This window comes from Solea solea, chromosome 6 (assembly GCF_958295425.1).
Source record: "Solea solea chromosome 6, fSolSol10.1, whole genome shotgun sequence".
In the NCBI taxonomy this organism is placed as follows: Eukaryota; Metazoa; Chordata; class Actinopteri; order Pleuronectiformes; family Soleidae; genus Solea; species Solea solea.
Window position 1 is genome coordinate 25,750,026 of NC_081139.1, and position 16,665 is coordinate 25,766,690.

Genomic DNA, 16,665 nt, shown 5'->3' on the forward strand with positions numbered 1-16,665 from the left:
TTAAAACAGCATATTATTATTATTATTCAGCCAAGTTTGACATATGTAAGTGACAGAAGTTTATATACTGGGGGCTTTTTCTCAGAAAACTTGATAAATGTCATGCATAAAACTTTATTTTTTAAATTATTGAACTGTTTTATGTATTCAATATTTAGTCTATGCAGTCATTTTTTTCAGTACAGCGCAGAGAGAAAATGCAGGATGTAGCCGAGCTGCCACTAAGGATTATTTTCCTAATCCAGTAAACTGTCGAGGATTTCTGCTGTCCCTTTTTTTAATCCATTGATTTGGTCGTTGATCAAATGTCAGAAAGTGTTGAAAAAATACTAAAAGGATTTTTCTCAAATGTCTTAATCCAAAATGATTAAGTTGTAATGATTTAGTATTTGTTATGTGGAGCAGCATTAAAAAACGTCAAGCTGATTCAGCCTTTATCAAAATAGTGGATTAGTAATCAATGAATAATCGATGAATCACAGCGACAGACCATATGTGGTGTCAAATAAAGAGCCCTTTTCAGTATGATGTCTTATGAATAAACTTTTATATTTTATCAGATGGAGGTTGAAAGAAAAATAATCTGCATTATACATCAGTCCTCTTCTACAACTAACACTAAAGCACATTTTTTCAATAATCACAGCAATGTCATGAATTGTAAATCTTGTTGGTCAGAAAAAGTGAGACATGAAATGTTCATATAATATAACCATTTTATTTTGATTAAAGCGAAGAAAACTTGGAAGTTAATAAATAATAATATGAAAGTACATCATGTGGTGACAGAAATTAAAGCTTTAAATAGAAATGACAGAGAGAACAGACTTGTATATGTATATCATATCTTCAGTAGCTCAGCTGTTCATCTGCATTTACTGTGCTGAGGATTCAGGCCACATCTCACCATCCACATTTTCTCCCTTAGAATTTGACTCAAATCTTTTTTTTTAATCTCAGAATTCTGACTTTTTTCTCAGAATTATAATTTTAATTTCAGAATTCTAAAAAAAAAACAAATTCAGAAATTATGGAAAACATAGTTTCCCAAAAACAATTCACTCTACTGTGGCCCTCATTTTCTTTAGTAACAACGTGTGTAAGCTGCCGCTGGAATATATTTGACAGAATGTGTGCAGTCACAGATCATTTAACAGGAGCTAAATGAAAGACAGTGAGTGTGTGTGTGTGTGTGTGTGTGTGCGTTTCAGCAGCTGACAGATTTTCAAACACAGCGCTCAGACTGCCAGGTTAGCAATGACAGCCTGGGTGAACTCGTTGCTGGTAGCGTAGCCCCCCAGGTCTCCAGTGCGCACCTGTTGCAAACATAAGGACAGCGTGTTACTGTGTGCACAGCTGCAGCGACACATGTCCACATGCACCATCACAGCCTCTAAACTGCACTCACAGGGATTATACAGCATATATTCATGTACACTCTCTGTTCTCAGGAAGTGTTCTGTGTTTGATACACACGATAAAACAGAGTTAAACCACAGTTAAGAGAGGAGAGAGAGTTGTTTATTTCAGATCACACCACACATGTGACCAGATCTCATTTGTCATTGTCAAGAACATGGAAACAAAATGAAAACATGACACACTTTTACACTGGCGCAGGTCAACACTCTCCACCATGAGTCAGCAAAAAAAGTAAAAATACTAACTAGTGACGCACGATATCACTATCATACAATATTGGCTAATATCATATATAATGACTTAAACAGTAGCTGAAACCACCTACTCTTTATGCTGGCGTTTATTTATTATGCACAATGAAGAAAATGTAAATGTCTACACCTACTGCAAAATGAGCATGAAAAATTTGTATATTTCACTACAGAAAAGACAAAAATATGACCTCTGCAGTTGGGGGCAGGGAAAAAGGTATATACACACAGTATATATACTGTGTACATATCAGTTATCGGCCCAACTACTCCCAATAATCAGCATATCACATATAGACAGAGTCCACTATCGTGCATCTCTAATGCTAACTTCACCACTTCTGACGGCTAAACCCACAAAAAGTAACAACACTGATGTAAATCTATTAAAATTGTGATTCAATTATCATCATAAACTACCGTGATTTTAACACTGATCATTATGTCAATTAGAAAATGAGACATCACAAGATATATCTTAACTATTGGTTTCCATTTTTCCTGAGACAGAAAAACAACATTTTACGACAGAGTATTGGGGCCACATTGAGGAAACAGACTTAGAGAATAAAGTATTAATTTAAGAGATTAAAGTCGTAAATTTACAAGAATAAAGTCATAATATTCTAACCTAATGTTTTAGAAGAGAGCAAGAAAACGCATCTTTTCTGCAAAAAGAACCAGGAGGAAATAGCTGCAACTGGTCGACTGCAGAGTTATCAGTGGATGCATCAGCGGGTCATTCAGAGGGGTTTTGTGGTTTCATAATGGATTCATATGATAAACTAGAGAAACCACAAAACCCCTCTGAACGACCTGCTGATGCATCCACTGATAACCCTGCAGTCGACCAGTTCCAGCTATTTCCCCCTCCACAAAAACTACCATTTCCTCCAAGTCCGTCTGGTTCTTTCTGTGGAAAAGAAGCATTTTCTTACATATTCTTTTTAAAGTCCTGATACTTATGACAATGTGATGCTGATGTGCCAAAAGATGAAGTAGCTCCTTGTTTGTGAAACCTATTCTAAAGTACAATTCCACAAAATGCTCCACAGCCCTCATTTGAACAACTCTCCTCTTCTAAAACAACAGGTTAGAATATTACTTAATGAATAATATATTAATATTAATAATATTTATTTTTTCATTATTATTGTTGTTTATGCATTAATATTTATGTGAGAGCTATTTTTAGTGCAATTCCCTGAGAAGGCAAATAAAGTATCTACTATATATCTCTCCATCTATGTAGCCATCAGCCATCACTGGACATGACACTTAAATATAAACATGAATTTAGTCAAGACAAAGACACTGAACACAGATACTGACGAGCTGCTGAGATCCACACCGACACTGAGCACAGCAGTAAAAAGCACCATCCCCTTAAAGGGATAGTTCAGGGTTTTTTAAAGTGAGTTTGTATAAGGTCTGTGTAGATGGAGGTTGGTCCAGGTCATATTATGTTGCCTTTGATTCTCTTAATGTTTTACATGGCATAATTATATGATAGGATTTTGTTGTGAAGAGAGGCTTGTCTCTGTTCACAGCACTTAACAGTCAATTTAATTTTTACTGCTCATTGTGTCCATGTTCTCCATATTGCAGAAAACATGGGGTGCCATTCATGGTATTTGGTGGCACACACACAAACAGCAGAGCAACACACAGATAAAAGGAAATTTGCAGTAACTATGTGTCGGGCTGATTTAATGTGAAGCAAATGTGAAAAAAGTGATATTAACAGTAAAGGCAGCAGTGTTTGTGTGGTGGAAGTCATCTTGGGGTTGGTGAGGTAGCTCCAACTTTCCAAGTCAGACATTTGGAGTTTTGACGTAGAACTCAACCGTATAGAAGAGATAAAGAGGCAAACATACTCTTAAAATACGGTGGAGTTGAGTGGCTGTAGGTTTTATTAGATGAGCCTTGTTTAAAACCTGGTTTTCCTTGTCAGTCAGAGTACACGTCAGAAAACCAAAACTACCCCTTGAAGTCATCGTCTGTGAAAGTGTTACAGTACATAAAAATGTAAAATGATTATAATATGGTATCACACCTGATAAACACCTTCTGTATTATTAAAGATGCATTCTTTTGGGGTTACCCTTCACAATTACACCAATGTCAGGATTGTGTTGCGTTTACGGCATTTCAGTGACAAAACTGAAAACCTTAAGCAACTCAAATGTCAATGACACATTCAGCCTTTAGCCTGTTGACGTGTGAGTAATGAGGAATACAGCCAGTGGTGCTGACGTACAGTATTTCACCACGATCATACACAACGAAGCAGAAGCACACGAAAGCAGCTGAAGGAAGACAGAGTGCCAAAGTCTCAGTAAGGCATGTTTAAAGAAACAAAGAAAATCAAAATGATGTGGATTGTTGGTGTCCATGGAGAGAGAGATGTTGACGATGCTAAGACACAAAGTAAGTACAAGAACATAACACAAGGGATCTCTGGGTTTACTGGATCCATCAGCAAACTCAAAACAAATCCCAAACGTGAGGGTGTGACTGACTGTGTTTGACAAACTGACACTTGATACTGAGACGGGACGTGAATGTGATCGGATGAAGCAGACGTGTAACCAGCACTGACAGCTGGAGGCTCGCTCACAATGGAAATGGCTGCCAGCAGGGACACAAGAAAAAAAATGACTTTGGCCTCTTGACACAAGGCTCATCTAATAAAATACACACCAGCTTAAATATATGATACCGTAGAGAAAATAAACATTTTAACATGATAAAATACAGCAGTTACTGATCCACCACTGCCTCCACCAATAAGCTTAAATTGGTTATTTGATTTAATTCCTTTATTTGGATTTACCACAGTGAAACACAGTAGGCAGCAGTAGATCAGCAGCTCCTGTCATGTTCTCATGGACTTTGGCAGAGGAGACAGTTTCAGGCCTGTGTCAGTGCTGATGACGGTGTCAGTGCCTCATACAACTACACTTCAAAACAATGTGAATAGTCCCTCTAACATGAGTCCAGGTTATGTTAAAACATGTGATGAAAAGTCTTATTTAATAGGCCGATGGCGCAGGTTTTCCACAACAGCACGCACAAAGTCACCAGTCGTAGAATAACCGCGAAGGTCTCGTGTCCGTACCTGGGATATGCACACATAATCACACACAAACACAAATACACACACACACACACACAGAGGATAACAGGGTACAAGGAGGGAGTCAAAAAAAGAGGATAAATGGATAGGAAGGGCACACATCAGCCACAAGCACAACGCAGTCACAGAATAAACAACCTACACTGGCACAGCACAAAAAACTAAACACTTTGTTTAACTGCAGTTATTGCTGAAAGGAAGAAGGTTGACCCACTTCATGCAAGTGTTTGTGTCAGTGTACGTTAGTGTTAACAGGGATTAACAGCTTCTTTAAAGCAGCTAAAAATAAAGAAATAATAGAGTTACCCTGGTAACAAATGTTTGCATCCTGGAAAGAGAATGTTGACAAAAGAGGAGCCAAGACACACAAGTGTAGAAAGTAAACAAAGGCTCTGGAACACACTGAGGAGCAGTTGGCATTTGTGGGTCAGGAACTGCTAATATCTCACATGGTGAGTCTGTCTGAGCAGTTTATGGATGTGACAGAACTCTCACCTGAGCTGTGTGGGATAACTCGCTCAGTGAGTTTCATGAGCAGAGTCACAATTACATAAAGAGATTATTAAATAAATGAAACATGTTTGTTTTATATCTTCACGCTTTTAAAAGCTGTGCATCAATACAGATACAGAGAAAACAAATAAACTAATATTACTTATAACATTGCTTACATTCCCAAAATGTTGTTCTGGTAAAATAATGATTGTCAATCCTCAATCAGTTACCGGAAACTTGATTTGTTGTGTGCTTGTACGAAGTGTGACTACTTCCTGTTACACTTGTGGAATGACTATGAACACTAAAACATCATACAACAATGTGCATTTTATATAATAGATTTAAGCAGTAGAATGAAGGACATCATAAAAATGTGTATTGGGCTTTTTAAGAACAACTATTTTATGCTATTTTTATCACCAAACATTATGAGTGGAAAGATGCAGACTCCTCCTTGTGGTGCTAGGACTGTATGTACTGTATGTATGTATGTATGTATGTATGTACATACAGCTTTTTCATGTGAAATATTAACTTAATCTTCCAAATCCACGATAATCCAGACAATGGAAATTGACCATGATCGACTTCTTGTGAATCCTTTATATCACAGTGTGCAGTTAAATCATTTATTGTCCCGTCCTCATCCTTCTCTCATTGTGCCACTTGGGTTCATGTTCATGTGAGATTTCCAGTTACTGACCGACACATGACCCCAGCATTGCTGCTATCAAGTAGTGTTGCTTTCATGTTGTTATTTTACTACATAAAATTCAAACATTTGTTCCTAAACACATTAAACATATTAAAATGTGTTACTACAAATGTGTGAGAAGAGTGTGAATGACGTTATAGACATAGTTCACTTTCGTATATGATTTCTTCCCACACTTATCCTTTATCTCTAGAACAGAGTCATGATGAGATATATATTTATAGAAAGAAAATAAAACTGCACCTAGGCTTTTATATAATGTCGGCTATGGTTCGTGGTGTTAGCATGAAGCTAAAGCTTTGTGCACAGTGTGGGTGTTTTGCTGATTAAGTTGCTCAGTGTCAGAGCAGTTTTTTGTTTTGTTTTTTTCCTTCAAATGCTAACAAGGTTGAGCTAGTCCAGGTCCAAGGTTGGCTGCCACTTTTTACCGTTGATATCACTTCTGTCATAACTGTTTCACAGTAACTCAGTCGCACACATAATCCTGTTCAATGTTTAACTACAGATATGTTGCTACACTGTTTGTGTCCACACAATAACACCAGGTAGTCTAGAGTTTTGTTATTGACTGGCATTGCTAACAGCTAACAGTAGCTAACAATGGCTAGCCCAAGATACATATGTGTTTCAAACTTTCAACAGGGTGAACTCTAGTAATTATGACTCGGTGTTTGTTCTGCATAGGCCTCGTCTACGTACATCAACCAATGCAGGGCATGAAACAGTAGGTGGCGTCATAACAAACACGGGAGACATTTACCTAAATATCAACTTAAATTCTTTCTTGCACAAAATACAAGCACTTTCAATGACCCATGTCTATTTAGAGCAGTTTTCAAAAACTTTTAAGGGCCTTGACCTTGAAATTGTTATCATCATTCACATTTTGCTGAAAGACTAATAAGAATTTGTTTTACAGTGTGCTAAAGTCAGAACATGTTTTTTGCTGCTTTACAGGGACTTTAAGAGCGGTCTGTTAGTGTTAGTGATGTTTGACACCAGGTGGCATCAGTTAACAAAGCAAGGCAAACACTGACCTTTCCTTGTTTGATGACCCTCTTGACAGCATCTGACACCATTTGGGAATGATACTCCAGGCTGCAACACAGTAAGGTGGAAAATGAAGAGGTGACACAACTGTCTTGTTGACATGTCCACATCCAGACAAACAGACCTTTAATAGCTGTGCCCTAAAGTCTGAGACATGTGGAGGACATAGGACAGGAGTACGATGTACAACATGGTGTAGTTGTTACTACAAGGTCCAAAGCTCAGTTTAAAATTGTGTGAGGCACCACAGCATGGACCTCCACTGTACAGTAGAGCATGGATACAAAAACCCAGTCAGGATCAGTCCCTTCAATTGACATGGTAATATCACCTTTTTAGTGAAAATGAGTAAAATGGGGAGAATTATAATAACATTCTAATGGCTTTATTGAAAATACTGTGTAAACATTAAACAAATAAGATGTATAATGAGTCAAATAAGTTATAAGTGAACAGCAATCAACACACAGGCTACTGAAGCCATCCACAGTGGAGGTTCACCTTTGCCTCCACAACATTCAAAATAAACCATGATGCTTGGATTATGTCAATAGTTCAGTGGTTACCATTTAGCAAGAGTTAACCAAGAAGAATTGATTTTGTCTGAAATTTGAATATACTGACGCACACTCATCAGGTGTGTGACTTGTATCTATGCATGGGTATGTGTTCATCATGGGGCAAGTAGTTGTTTCCTCCTGGATGTAACAATAACCTTTTTTTTTACCATGTGATGCAGAGACTGGTCACTGACTGGGTCAGTGTGCACTGACAGGGCTGTAAAGTCCCAGTCGACTGGTCGATTTATGAATCGATACATTCTGGTTCGGCTAATGGGGGTGTTTCACAGGTAACAGTGTGTCTTCAGAGAACACCCCCCTTGTTTTCAATATTTTGGATTAGCCCAACACACAAAAGACATTTCATTTTAGGCTATAGTCAGTCCTCCTCTTTACAAAGGTGACTTCTACCTCTGTATTATCTCCTGTGATGTCTCTATGATCCACACAGCTGCTGAGAAACACAACTCTGCTTTTTGTCACTCCACCACGCATGCAGTCACAAAAATGTACGCGTGTGTGAGACATAGTGCCACAACAACTTTTGTAACCCTTACGCCCAAGTGCCCGAGGTGATGACGTCATTGCTGGAGTATAAAGCAGGTTTAAGGAGTTGACTCACCTCATGTGCCTGAGCATGTTAGCAGCACTGAGCAGCATGGCTGTGGGGTTGGCAATATTCCTTCCGACAGCTTGTGCAAAGGGGTGTCGTGCACCCTGAATAAGAAAAGATAAAAGGGCAGTATTAATATTAATAGCAAAACATAGTTTAATAAAACACACAAATCAAACAAGCATCAGTGAAAACTCACACTCTCAAACACAGCATACTCTGCACTGTAGCTTTCACCAGGAACAACTCCTGCTCCTCCAACCAGCCCTGCTGCCAGGTTGTCAATGATGTTACCGTACAGGTTTGGCATCACCAGCACATCAAACTGGTATGGGTTCTGGACCAACTGCAATGACAACACACACATAAGGACGAGTTCAAATACAGAATCACATGAGTGTCGTCAGCCCGTGAACAAACACAAACAGAAACTATTTACTAGGTTATATTGTGCTTCTCAGACCCACAGATGGGTCTGAGAATGGGAGAACATTTGCAGCATGTTCCCAACCTTTTATTTAAGATTAATGTGTATATATTTTAAGTTTTAATTTATTTACCAAACATTTAATGGAAATTACTTATTTAACATTTCAAAATGATATTCGGTGTTCCAGACATGGCTTTTAATTGTGATCTTTGCACATCTATAAAAAGGAGGTCCCCATAGAGAAAGTTTGTTGCAGCAATTTCTGAACCAAACAGGCTATAATTGATAAAAGTCACGTCTTGAAGACTTCTATGTGAAAGCAACAGGAACTATTTTACAGTTTCTACATACCCACCTTAAGTGTGGTCAAATAATTTAAAGCACAATTTAATTATCTATGGTGAATATCGCAGGTCTCTGCAAAATAGTATAATCATGGCAACAGTGCAAACTCGATGAGGATGAGATCTACAAAATAATTCTCTCAGACCCATGATGACATCACAGTACCTGCTGCTATATAATCATGAGTGAAATTGTAAAAAAAAAACAAAAACATTTTAATCAAGTCAGGATTTATGTATTTACCTGCATACAACAGTTATCAATGATGATGTTCTCATATTTGATCTTCGGGTACAGCTGTGCTACCTCAGCACAGCTCTGCAGAAACAGGCCATCAGCTAATTTCCTGTAATGAGACAAAGCATGTAAATTAAGCGTTGTTTTAGCTGGACCACAAATTATGACCCAATTGATCATAAATATTTAAAACATTTAAAAAATGTTATTTGAAAACACATCTGTCCTTACATGATGTTGGCTTTGTGGACAGCAGTGACCTTGTTGCGCCCCTTCTTGGTGGCATAGTCAAAGGCAAACTTAGCAATACGCCGTGACTTCACTCTGGTGATGATCTTCAAACATTCGATCACACCTGTCACACTCTGAGGAGCAAAGAAATGATGTGATGATATTTTAATGGAGCTATTTAACGAGTCTCCGGTTCGGACAAAAAGTAGTTCCGGCAGAGAGCTAGGGTCACAGAACTAACAGGTTTTAAACCACAAAAATGCATGCATATGCTATGTTAGCATGTTTGTCCATCAGTATGACCGATCATGCCATCAATTGGCACTACTTTCTGGCCCGTATCACTAAGCTGGCAACCAAGCAAGTCACAAGTCACAAAAAACTGTCACTGAGATGCAGTTTTGTGCAGTTGTTCATTCTGTTGAGAAGGAGCGTCGTTTACCTCATGTTCCAGTGAGCTGTACTCGCCCTCAGTCTGCTCGCGGATGATGACCAAGTCCAGATTGTTGTGGCGGGTGCTGTAGCCGGGCAGGCTGTTTACGTGAACTACGTTGGCAAACAAGTCCAGTTTACGTCTGGTGAATTAAAAAAGCTGGTTAAATCAAAACAACTTATTACCAAATATTAATAAATAATTGTGATAAATACAAATGCACAAAACACGTCTTTGTCTTACCTTAGTCTCATCTCATATGAAGACAGTTCCCCTTTGAACTCCATGGGTGTGTGGATTGTTCCTGAATAGCCACACACACAATGACCATGAATTGGGTTTATTTGCTTTTCTTCCAGCCAATGTACACTGTGTAGCAACATTTTAGATGTGTGTTTGTGTTTGATGAAACTAGGGCAGAACGTTTATTCTATTGAATAAACGTTTGTGTAAGAAACTAAATATTATATACTGATTAAAAAATACATGACAAAATTATATTCAAAAAAGTCACTAATTTTTGTCTAATTATTTTGTTTATTTATAGTCAAGTTCATTGTTTCTAACACACGTAAATATCCTTTATTTAACAGTAAAAAAAAAACAACAACATGACCTGTTTGTATTGTTTGTTTTTGCGTTTAAAATGGCAAAAAAAACATTGAGCAATAAACAGCAGCCTTTGAGATTTGCAAATTGCATAGTTTTCAAAATGTGATTTTGATTTGAAGATGATGATTAATTGTTCAGCCCTTGATAAAACAACAAGATACAAGAAAATTACAAAAAAGTGAAAATACCTTTAATAGCCACTTTGTTGTTCTTCATGGAAGTAAACACCTGATCCAGTTTCTCCTCACTGGCCATGTTCTGAACCTCACTGAGATGGAACTCTTCAAATTCCACTGGGACATCTCCAGCCTGGAAACAAAGCAGAAACAAAGCAGGTAAGAAAAAGAAGATCAACTTTAGAAGTAAGACTAAACGCCTGAATTAAGGCTGCAACTAACATTAGGGTTATAATCGATTAATCTGTTGATTACTTTCTTGATAAATCGATTAAATCGATAAATAAATCGATTACTTTTTTTAGTAATGTTTTTACATAACATGTCAGAAACTGTTAAATAAAAGTGTTGATCAGTGTTTCCCAAACCTTGAATGATGAGGTTCTCAAATGTCTTGTTTTGTCCACAAACCAACATCCTATAATTTTAATGAATTGCTAATGAAGCAAAGAGCTTCTTTTTATTATTAATAATAACAACAATAATAATAATAATAATAACAAAAACACTCAATCAACTGCTGATTAAAACAGTAATTGTTATTATTAATTGCAGCCCTAGTCTGAATAAAGCTAAATATACCTTAAAGACATCCTTGACAGCAGACATCAGCTCAGGTCCCACCCCATCCCCTGGCACCATTGTAACCTTGAAGATGGCATCTGCACGGGTCGGTGAGGCCTCTGGACCACAGCGTCCTGCAGATAAACTCAGAGGTCGAGAGGCCAACTGCTGCCACTGGGGGCCACTCAGGCCCTGAAGGATGGGGGGGGGGAACAGGTGTGTGACAACAGTCAGTAACATCAAAGTCACGCCAAGATTGTTTGTGTTTTCGCAGTCAACTTGTGACACAATTTGGACACAGATTTACAAGAACAAGTGAACCTTTTCTTTGGCTTGTGTTTCTAATAAATATTGTCCAGGAAATCACCAGAAACAAGAGTCACTGCCTCTGCGAACCATTGAAATAGTAGATAACATTTATGTCTGTCCCCATAAAAAATAAAAATGTATCTTTCTATCCTGTATTTCCTGGACATTCTGTCACCTAAGGCTGCAAATAACAATTATTTTCACAGTCTACTAATCTGTTGATTATTTTCACGAATCAATTAGTTGTTCGGTCCAAAATAGATCAGATGTAGAAAGATTATTTCTTCGTTATATGGAGTGGAGAAACCAGTAAATATTAACATTTAAGAAACTGAAAAATCAGAGAGCTTGTTTTAATTATTAAAAAAACCTAAACTGACTAATCAATTCTCAAATATTTGACGATTAATTTAGTAATCGATTAATGTTAGTCATTGCAGTCCTTGCATCACCGTTAGGTTATTAACCGTAGGTTATTAAATTGCTCTCAATACTCAATGACGTATGATGATTTTGTTTTTAATCAGAATCAGAATACTTTATTAATCCGGGGGGGAAATTGTTTTTGTTCCAGATGCTCCATGCAAAGTGGGATAGAAATACAGCATGAGTGGAAACAAGGGCTTAAGATATAAATAAAACAGTAAAATAGGCAATAAAATGAAATGAAATAAAATATACAATAAAATAACACAATAAAAAAGTAGACAATCTGGAAATATATGCAATATACAGTGAAATAGTTTACAATTAAATGAGGACGAGTAATTTGTATAAGCTTAAAATTACCACAATGGCCTTTCTGCGATGCAAAAAATATTGTGCAAATATCGTATAATATTAAGTCATTTAAGTGTGAATTAGAACCATTTGAAGACTTTAAAAAGAATTGCTATTTACAGCTTACAGCTTAATATGAGATAGACTATGGCTACAATCTAAAAAACTATTTATTTATTTATGTATGTAACATTAAACAATGATTTCTCTGATGCATACAACAGACTACACTAGATTAGACTGGCGAGTTACACTTTAATATCAAACCAAAAAGATGATGTTAAATGAAATGTTATAAGCAGACGCAGCTCAGACTGTGTGCAGGTGACAGTTAGCCACTTTAGCTAGCAATAACTAATGAGGCGGGCTTATTTGTCGAGAGGCTGAAGCAAAAACAGCCAAAATAATAATGTTGTTTCCAAATGAAGCAGCTGATAGAAGTCAAAGCAGCCATAAAACATCTTGTGTACACTCACCTTGACCAACGCTCCCAAGCTTCCCCTCAGGACGGCCGCCATGATGATCTCAACTCTGCAGTAACGGAACTGCTTGTTCTGCGGCGCAGCGGTGACAGAGGTACCGTGGAGCAACAGCGCCTCTAGGGACATGGAGGAAGAATGGCAGTGAAATAGGGCTTAACCCCTCTCGTGAAGTGTCACTCTAGGGACCTCGCCTCAGACTACGCCCTCACTCAAGTTCAGGAGCTCATTTTCAATCATTTCTTTAGAGGGAAAGGTTATCGTGGTTCTTTTTTTTTTTTTAGATCTATTGGTCCAAAAATTGAGCAAAGATAACGTAATATTGCAGTTTGGCAAACTTCAAAGACCTGTCTTCAAAACAAACATCTCTCTGAACTAAGGCTGCAAATGCCATTATCAATTAATCAATCATTTTCTTAACTGATTTGTTGTTTGGTCCATAAAATGTCAGAAAATGCTAAATCACATTGCCTCGTATTATATTATGAACTCTGTTTTAGGCAAGAAGGTGTTAACATGAATTCCTTGTACGGAAATGTTTGGCATCTCCCATGGGCCCGCTCGCCTCCTGCTCTGAAAACCTCTGATATAAACAAAAGACAAGACTTTTAATCCATGTGGTGATCTTCCTCAGGCTGCTGGATGCTGCCTGGAGGATGAAGACACATGTAAATAGAAAATCATTTTTACAAACATAAACACACCTACATACACCTAGCAATACAGTCATTACAATGATGTTGTCCTTGACGACAGTTACTACAGACGCAAGGGATTAAAAGTGCAAGAACAAAAATGCACTCACAAAACGAGAGAGAAAACATACATGTGATAAAAAAATGTTATAGTGACATGCTCACTTGAGATCAAAGGTTTTCAAAATGAGTCAGGGTCCTCAGGTAAGAAAATAACATTTGTGACTAGAAGTTATTTGTGTACTGTAGTTGAGCAAAGAGTGATTTTAAATTATTCATTTATTGCTTTCATACTGTCACAGATATTGTATTTTATGACTGCACTATGAAGCTTTTGACTATTTTGATCATTTATAAATCAATATGAGTATTAAAAACTTATATTTGAATATCTTTGATCTATTTTAGTACTTTCTGACACTTTATAGACTTATAAAAACAAATATACAGGTGGATTAATAAAGAATGAGACTAATAATAGTTGCAGCCCTAGTTCCGAGTTGTTTTGCAGTTGAACCATCAACCTGCTTGTTGATGGTCTACTGCAGGGCTGTCAAACTCAATTACAGATGGCCAGATGAGGTCAAATAGTCTAAAATTCAGAATAAAGCAAGCTTATGAATTAAATAAAGGAACAATTCAGAGATCCAATTTGAAATTAAAGATGTGTCATGTCAAGATATACTCGTGAACACAATTCATTCTCATTTCATAAAATAAAGTCCTCAGAGGGACTAAACGTCAACTTTGGACTACTGTTTCAAAGTTATATTCACATCAGTCCTCACAAAAGAACATGAATGTACAGGAGTGGTAAATCATTTAGTAACGATTTTCCATTGAAATCGGCAAATGTCTGTCTGTCTTATTTGATTTCCTCTGTTATATTTCAGAACTTGTATCTTTGCCAATAATTTGCAGGATTCATTTTTACTAGACGTATAAAAGAGAGGGACTCAAATACAAATGTGTTTATTTCCTGCGAGGTCACTGGATAATTGTGTCAATGGAGGAGCTGATATTTCGGTTTTCTGCTGCTGCTGCTGCTGCTGCTGCTGCTTGTATAAACGACATTGGAGCTATAAACATGTCATAACTGAGTCTGAACTGTCCTGTCTAAATCTGATAACCTGAATATCTTCTGTCTCTACCTCACCTCCCTCTTGTCCTTCCTCTCCTCTTCCTCTCCTCTTCCTCTCCTCTGTCCCCCATTTTTCCTTTCAGTCTGTTTCTCAGAGATTTCTTCTTCTGTTAAAAGGGAGTTTTTTTCTCTCCACTGTTGCCTAGTGTTTGTTCATTGTGTGAATTGTTGGGTTTCTCTGCTCTCTAATATTTGGCACGATACAAATAAAATGAATTGAATTGAATATACTTGTGCTGAAAAAGTGATATTATGCAGGTGCTGTCTGAGGGGCAGTCCCACAGTGTCACACTGTGAAAAGCCCTGGATTGAAGATGAGGTTTAGTCATCAAGAAATAGACTGAAGAACAGGTAGAAATGTATGGTGTTGAATGAGGAGAATTTGGAGAGAAGAAAATCCCAGTGAAAACAATATTGGTAAAATAGAATGACAATAATTGTGGTGAAGCATTATCACGCACATCATTTTAAATGTTTTGTCAGACTAGTGTTTGCCCAAATTTTATAAGGGGGCCCACTTTTTAAAGATGTCAAACGAGGCAAATCACAATATCAACTGTGACAAGAGCAAATTTGTGCATAATGTAGCAACTCATTTTCAGCCATATTTGCAACACCATGTAATATAGTTTTTTTTATTGATAAACAAATAATTTACAAGAGATATTTGGTTTTATGCATGTTATTTAAAACAAATACAAATACATCTCAACTAAAAAGCAGGAAACATTCTGCAAATTTCTTTGGGGACCCAAAAAAACATCACTTTAGACTCGTCTACAGGTCCTGTCGACAAGTACCTGGAACATACAATAGATTTACTGAGTCAAAGCGGCTGATCGGTTGATGTCCCCAGGGCCCCAAAGGTCAAACAGTAGCCTTTTTGTCCATCTTGATGAGAACAGCTGATTTGCCCCCTGGAATGGGTATGTACAAAATAGAGCAGGTGATTTCCAAAGCTATTCTAGGCCAGTCTGTTCTCTTCTGACTCACAGGATGACATCAGATTTTAAAACTCATCATGACATCGTGAATCAAAGGATCAACACTTATACTTGTCAAATAGTGCTCCATATTGGACAGTTAATCTTTATTTATGCAAGCAGGATTGTCTCTGGTGACCCAAGTAGTGCATGTAATGACTGGTGTAGAATTTGCCCTGAGTGTTGCCTGTCAGGCAATACCTGCTTTGTTCCCTCCTGGCTCCTCTCGGTAGCTACATAATAACTATTATTCCGCAACAGGCTTAAAAATATCCAGAGGATCTTTAAAGATCTCATAAACTGAGTTTACTTGCCTTTAAATTATCATGGAAAATTTGATTTTGTGACTGTGTGATGTGTTCCCATGGTTGTGGATGGAAGTACAAGGTGTATTAGTTGAGTTGTGTGTCACTAGTTCAATAGAGTTTAACACTGAACTGGACAACCAACCAAGCTACTAACCAACCCACAGGCTGACTGACCAATCAACCCACTAACCCAAATAACTCACCCACACTGACCGTTTGACTCACCAACCAGACCAATCAATCAATCAACCAATCCATGTAAAATCAATACTTTTTCAGACTGTACTATATAAAGAAGATAAATTGCCCTACAATTCACACCAGCTATTTTGTCTTGTGTGCTGGAAACATATGTATATCAAGCTGGTAAGAATCAGCAGTTTTTTTTTTTTATAAAAGGCATTAGGTTTTGCAAACATTACACATAACACGTTCAAACTCCCCTATGCATTTAAAAAGTGCTATAATGTATATACTATATTTGTACTTTTTTACCCAGAATCTTGCCTGTGGTGCCCTGCCACTGCCTGAGAGCCTGACAGACCGAAGTGAGGGGGAAGTTTTCCCACGGAGAGCAGCGTCTGAACTCGTAGTATGTGAGTTGACTATATATGGGCAAAGACAGACTGTGCGAAAGCTGCGCTCGCTTCCGTGTTTGAGTGGTCGAGGAGTGAACTGCCAGAGAACCTCCACT

The 16,665-nt window shown here is 37.5% G+C and overlaps 1 protein-coding gene across 2 annotated transcripts; it reads right to left on the minus strand.

The window, feature by feature from the left end:
* Positions 1 to 696: 696 nt before the first annotated feature.
* Positions 697 to 12,949, minus strand: idh3b (isocitrate dehydrogenase (NAD(+)) 3 non-catalytic subunit beta). 2 transcript variants are annotated; one of them, XM_058631756.1, is made up of 11 exons: positions 12,842 to 12,949; positions 11,295 to 11,468; positions 10,725 to 10,845; positions 10,168 to 10,228; positions 9,934 to 10,066; positions 9,492 to 9,625; positions 9,267 to 9,369; positions 8,448 to 8,594; positions 8,258 to 8,352; positions 7,063 to 7,123; positions 697 to 1,316 (listed from the first exon to the last, which is right to left on the minus strand). In XM_058631756.1, exons 1-11 carry the CDS (start codon positions 12,881 to 12,883, stop codon positions 1,239 to 1,241), a joined length of 1,149 nt encoding a protein of 382 aa, XP_058487739.1. In that variant the 5' UTR covers positions 12,884 to 12,949; the 3' UTR covers positions 697 to 1,238. The 2 variants fall into 2 exon arrangements, with proteins under 2 accessions (XP_058487739.1, XP_058487738.1); XM_058631755.1 differs by lacking the exon at positions 697 to 1,316 and adding an exon at positions 1,500 to 4,794.
* Positions 12,950 to 16,665: the final 3,716 nt, after the last annotated feature.